Source organism: Salvelinus sp. IW2-2015, linkage group LG17, assembly GCF_002910315.2.
Source record: "Salvelinus sp. IW2-2015 linkage group LG17, ASM291031v2, whole genome shotgun sequence".
NCBI classification, from domain to species: domain Eukaryota; kingdom Metazoa; phylum Chordata; class Actinopteri; order Salmoniformes; family Salmonidae; genus Salvelinus; species Salvelinus sp. IW2-2015.
This window is the reverse complement of record NC_036857.1, coordinates 23,931,784-23,938,030: the sequence shown is the minus strand read 5'-3', so window position 1 is coordinate 23,938,030 and position 6,247 is coordinate 23,931,784. Positions and strand designations below refer to the sequence as shown.

At 42.8% G+C, this 6,247-nt stretch overlaps 1 protein-coding gene across 7 annotated transcripts in view; it reads right to left on the bottom strand.

The window, feature by feature from the left end:
* Positions 1-1,225: 1,225 nt before the first annotated feature.
* The window catches only part of LOC111976956 (hematopoietic progenitor cell antigen CD34-like), a 31,618-nt gene continuing 26,596 nt past the window's right edge, over positions 1,226-6,247 (bottom strand). For all 7 annotated transcript variants that reach the window (XM_070447977.1, XM_024006147.2, XM_070447978.1 and 4 more), the window contains 3 exons: positions 6,060-6,112; positions 4,452-4,604; positions 1,226-2,992 (listed from right to left, as the gene is read on the bottom strand). In XM_070447977.1, coding sequence (XP_070304078.1) covers positions 2,810-2,992; positions 4,452-4,604; positions 6,060-6,112 — 389 coding nt within the window. In that variant the 3' untranslated portion in view covers positions 1,226-2,809. The remainder of the gene's footprint in view (positions 2,993-4,451; positions 4,605-6,059; positions 6,113-6,247) is intronic.

Sequence of the window (6,247 nt, the reverse complement as noted above, 5' to 3'; positions counted from 1 at the left end):
TGTCAGAATTTGTGGGTTTTTGTTTGTCCACCCGCCTCTTGAGGATTGACCACAATTCTCAATGGGATTAAGGTCTGGGAGTTTCCTGCCTTGGACCCAAAATATCGATGTTTTGTTCCACGAGCCACTTAGTTATCACGCCTTGCTATGGCAAGTTGCTCCATCATGCTGAAAAGGCATTCAAAACTTTTGGCCAACGCGACCTGTACATTCCCTCAACACAGCAGACGACAACATCCCCAACACAGCAGACACAACATTCCCTCCAACACAGCAGACGACAACATTCCCTCCAACACAGCAGACGACAACATTCCCCCAACACAGCAGACGACAAGCATTCCCTCCAACACAGCAGACGACAACAGTCCCTCCAACACAGCAGACGACAACCCAGTCCCCCCAACCACAGCAGACGACAACAGTCCCCTCCAACACAGCAGACGACAACAGCCCTCCAACACAGCAGGACACAACAGTCCCTCCAACACAGCAGACGACAACCATCCCTCCACACAGCAGACGACAACATTCCCTCCAACACAGCAGACGACAACATTCCCTCAACACAGCAGAACGACAACATCCCTCCAACACAGCAGAGACAACATTCCCGCTCCCAACACAAGCAGACGACACACAGTCCCCTCCAAACACAGCAGACGACAACATTCCCTCCAACACAGCAGACGACAACATTCCCTCCAACACAGCAGACGACAACATTCCCTCCAACACAGCAGACGACAGACCGAGTGAAGTCAACTGAGGGTAGTGGATACATGTAGTTATGGTTAAGAGGCCTACAACTTTTCTTTACCCTGGGAATTAGATGAAAATGTCCATTTATAAAAACATTATTTTATTTTCCAAACTTGATTCCTATCTTGAACTTTAGGATGCTAGTAGAATTAAAACAGTAATTTTGGGATGTTAAAAATATAGAACATTTCTGAAAAGTAGAAATGAAAGTAAGGTAACACTTGTGCTCAAATGTTTTTTTTAAATGGCAAATTCCTCCAGTTAGATAAAACAAAAACAGTGATGTAATGTTATGCATAATGGAAATTGTAATATTCCCCTTAGTTCCTGATTTTAAGGGTAGACTACTTGTAGAGGTCTATAAACAAGAAATCACCCTGCTATGCATGCCGAGTGTACTTTTAAACAATAGATTGGGCTGTTTTAAATGCAGTTCTGCTAAAATGTATTGCCAAGCATTGAGCAACATGTATATTTTTTTATTTATTTAACTAGGCAAGTCAGTTAAGAACAAATATCTTATTTACAATGACGGCCTAGGAACAGTGGCTTAACTGCCTTGTTCAGGGGCAGAAAAACATATTTTTACCTTGTCAGCTCGGGGATTCGATCTAGCAACCTTTCGGTTACTGGCCCAACACTCTAACCACTAGGCTAAAGACATGTTTCAGACACACTAAAAGAGACCCAAACAATACCTTAACCTCAGAATTCATATGACATAAAATTAAAATTAAACAAAAAGAAGCTGCAAGTACTTTCTGTGTGTGATCACTCCTTCCTATACATTATGTCTGCATGGCAAGCTGGTGAAAATGATTTCTGTGGTTTAGAACAAAGCAAGTGTGAGTACACAAGAGTCACAAAAACATGATAAAACAGAAGCATATTATATAACATTGTTCAATATAATACTGTATGTATTAAGTGTCTAATTCTATACCATTACAAAAGGTCTTGAAAATATCATAATACTGACTTATTTTAAAGGATTGGCACACCTGACCTCTTTATATACACTACACTGTGCCCCAGACATTATACAAATCAGTCTGGTATGGTTTTCAGCAGTTGCCATGGTGACACTGTGTGGATCTTCTTTTTCTACCTCCTGTCAGATCATTGGCTGATCAGGGTTCAGCTTGCAGTAATGAAGGGGAGAATTATTTCCTGCTTCATCTCCTACAGATTGGCAGTGAGATTAAGCACCAAAAGAGGACCCATCTTCTCGCCACTACTAGGGGACCTAACTCCCTAAGCCATCACCTTGTCTACTCGTTTTACAAAATTGAGAAAGAAAAAAAAATGTATAGCTGGCGCACACATGCAAAAACACGCACGCAGACAGTCTTGCGCACACACAAAATTGCTAGCTCAAATACACACCCATACACAAAAAACAAGCACAAACACACAAGCATGCACAAAGATGAACAAACAAGCTCAGAGCGCTCCTTTATTCCACTCAGAACTTTGTAAACAGATTTAAGGATGTTAGTTTTTTTTGCGATCAACTAAGGTCTAAGGACAAATTTGAATTGAACGTGAAGCTTTGCTTCTATTTATGGTTAACGGATTTTTGGAAGGAAGCTGTAAACCTGATGACGTGCAGGCAGGGCAGATGACGTGGTTGATGGGACCCCAGCTGCCGTCCTGGAGCCAGTGGGGATTAACAACGTAAAACCCTCCCTCCCCACCCAGTCCTGCCTCGGCCCAACCTCCAGGCCTGAATGACGAAAGCATCCAAGGGACAGGGATACAGCCCTCGGCATCATTATTATCATCATCATTCACATTAGTATCAAGCCTTATCATCATCAATCTTATCTGTCTTTACCATGGAGTTGTATGTAGCCGAAGTGGGGGACATGGAGAGTCTGAAGGAGTGTTTATGTGGGGGTTATTGGGGTTATGAGGGGCAGTTTTCGTCCTTGATGTCCACTGTAGGATGGGGTCGCTGGAGTTCTGCCGTGTTCTGAGGGGAAGGGTTGGTGTTGGAGGGATGGGGGGTAAGTTTCATTCTTCTCCAAGGGTTCCAGGGGGGTCTTCACAGCTCTGTGTCTGCCAAGTTGGTGGTGGAGTGGCCGTTGGTGGGAGGGGGCTGGGTCTTGGCGGCCTCTTGGGAATCACCGTTAGCAGGCTTCTCCCGGGTCTCCAGGGGGTTGAGAGGAGCCACAGACACCAGGGTGTTCCCCTGGTTCTCCTCATCCACTGGGTACGCATCCTCAGCCTGGGCAAACACAAACACGATCAACATAACATGCTGCTGGACTATTACAAACAAACATGGATGGATATATTTAACAATATGCTACTGTATACAGTACACACCACCAATTTTGAATGTTACAATCTATTCCAGTGATAATTAGATTCTAAGTATCAAAAAACCTTAGAGGAGTTGAGCTGCAGTTGGGTTTGAGCTCCAGTAGTGACTGAAGTAAAGCATTGACGTCCGCAATATGGCTCTACTCTCTGGGTTTCTCTCTAAGGCACATACCAGGTGAGGGTCTTTATCATGTGACCTCAGTGGTCTTAAAAAAAAACAGCTGTAGCTCTTTGGCAAGGAGATGAAACCATTGCACGCACATACACAGCTGTATAGATCTCATTATATAGGGCGTGTGCTGCTGGAACTCACAGTGTTGCTGTAAGTTCTCCCGAGTGGTGCATCGGTCTAAGACACTGCATCTGTCTAAGACACTACATCTCAGTGCTAGAGGAGTCACTACAGACACCCTGGTTCGAATCCAGGCTGTATCACAACCGGCTGTGATTGGGAGTCCCAAAGAGCAGCGCACAATTGGCCCAGCGTCGTCCAGGTTTGGCCGGTGTAGGCCGTCATTGTAAATAAGAATTTGTTCTTAACTGACTTGCCTAGATCATTTATTTCATTTTTTTTTTTTTAAGTTCCTCTGACAGTTTGCCAGAACTTTCCAAATTACAAGGCTGGCAACAATTCCTCTAAAATAAAGTGTTTTGATTATTTTCCCATTTTGATTTGTATCAGTGTTAGAAATATCATGAAACAGAAAAACCTGCCTGCAAAAATGTGTGTATTATATTTTTGGGGAATGTACAATTTTATTGAAAGCACCGAGCTTTGCATGTTGAATTAATGGAACACAGGTCAGTGAAAACATTGTTTGAAATCACACAATGCTAAAAACTCCATTACACCATTAGCTGTACAGTGTACAATCTACATAAAATCATTGACAACTTAACCCGGTGGAGCTGCAGCTAAGGGGATAGGGCACATCTGGCCTATGCTCAAGGTTAATCAGTGCTGCAATACAATACAGTACAACTAATGGGTACCACCCTAAGGTCATACACGAATGAGATCTAGGGTAGCCTACATATTGCAACTAGAATCTAGATGCATTGAAACAACGGTCAACCACAACAGTAAACAGGTGAATAGCCCTACGTGTACATACTGTACTACCTCAATCAGCCTGACTAACCGGTGTCTGTATGTAGCATCGCTACTGTATATAGCCTGTCTTTTTACTGTTRTTTTATTTCTTTACTTACCTATTGTTCACCTAACACCTTTTTTGCACTATTGGTTAGAGCCTGTAAGTAAGCATTTCACTGTAAGGTCTACACCTGTTGTAGTCGGCGCACGTGACAAATTTGATTTGATTTGACTGTAAGTAAATAGCCTAACAACGATGACTGACCAGCCTCATGCCCTTGGCGTTGTGTCTGCAGTGTTTCTTCAGACAGTAGCCTCCGATGAGGGCAGCAGCCAGCAGCAGGCCAGTGATGAGCAGAGACACCAGCACGGTGGAAGAGTGTTTACCCCACTGAGGAGCTGCCTCCACCACACCCAGCTACAGAGATAAAAAGAAATCGAGAGAACGAGCAAATGAGAAAGAGAGAATGAACAAAYGAGAAAGAGAACGAACAAACRATAAATAAATAAATAGAGAGACAGAGATGACTGGTTAATACTGAGTTATATAATCATAGTGACCCTACTGCAAATCTGTTATATTGAACTTATTTTTCCGTTAGACTTTCAAACATACAAAAAACACAGAACATCTAAAGAAGTGAAAAGGCTTTTATCAGTTGGCAGCCATATTGGATTTCGCAGGGAAAGTTGCCTTTCAAAGAGTGGTGGGTAGATGGACMAGAAACTTGCAAAATGTGCCACCAACAAGTTAGCTAGCTAACTAAAAAAGATTGGCAGATGAAGACGGATGCTGAAAGCAGTCAAAGAAGGAGACATTTACGAGATAGACGTTAGATTTTTTTGCTTGCTTGCAGGGATGTTAGCTTCGTACACAATCTTGTCATCAGCAGTGTAGATGTAAAGCTAAACTAATTGTGAATTCAGTAAGGTGTACATTATGAAGACATGGACAGTTTTCAAATTGGTGACCTTGATAGCCAGCGGCAATGAATTGGTGACCTTGCTAGTCAGCGGCAATGCAGCAAATACATTTTTCCAAAAATAAAAGACATGCAGCTAGCTACTCTGCTCATGAATCTAGGACTGCTTGCTAGCTAGCCAATGTGCTAACCTAGATCCCACCAGATCTCTTGCCAATTGAACTCCATTGCTGATTGTATTTTTTTTTAACCCTTATTTTACCAGGTAAGTTGACTGAACACATTCTCATTCACAGCAACGACCTGGGGAATAGTTACAGGGGAGAGAAGGTGGGATGAATGAGCCAATTGGAAACATGGCATGACAATAATGATAGCACTAACAGTCTTAACCTTAGCCTCACTCATTGGCATGACAATGAGTGACAAGAAGTTGACATGATTAGTTCAGGCACATTTCAATATGGCTGTTCAAGTGATTAAAGTGAATGGGCTCAATAACTGTATCTAGGAGGGGACCAAGGTAGAGTTTGTAACCTAGACAGGGATACACAGGACAAGACAACATCACAGAGAGAGGGGGGAGGGACTCTCGCCAGTGTTGTGATCACAGGGCTGTGTCAGTTGGTAGAGACGTCATTGGGGTGAAGGGGACTCTGGGAAGCTGGGGGAGATTCCTCACCCTGGTGACGGGACTGTTCACTCCCGGGTTTTATATTAAATCAAAGTGATTTGGAAGTGGGGCCTTGTGTTTCCCTTCCCCGTTTGGTTCTTTATAATCTCTCTGTCTCTCCTATAAACAAATTGCTATCGCGGTTGCTATGAAACAACTAACTAAAGCCGTCATGGCACTCGTGTCACAGTACATTCAGAGTCGTGTATAAAAGATAGTATAACATGAAWAAATACAGTATTGAACACTCCATCTCTAGTGCTAACAGGGATCATACCTGGCCCTTGATGTCATGGCTGTTCAGGCTCTCTGACAATTCTTTGACTCCACCTGTTAGGGGAGAGACAAATGGCAGTTGTGAAAAAGGCACCTTTCAAATTCCAATAATCAAATACTCTTATCATTCAAATATTCAAAGCCCCCCCCCACAAAAAAATAAAATAAATAAATCGAACACATTATAGT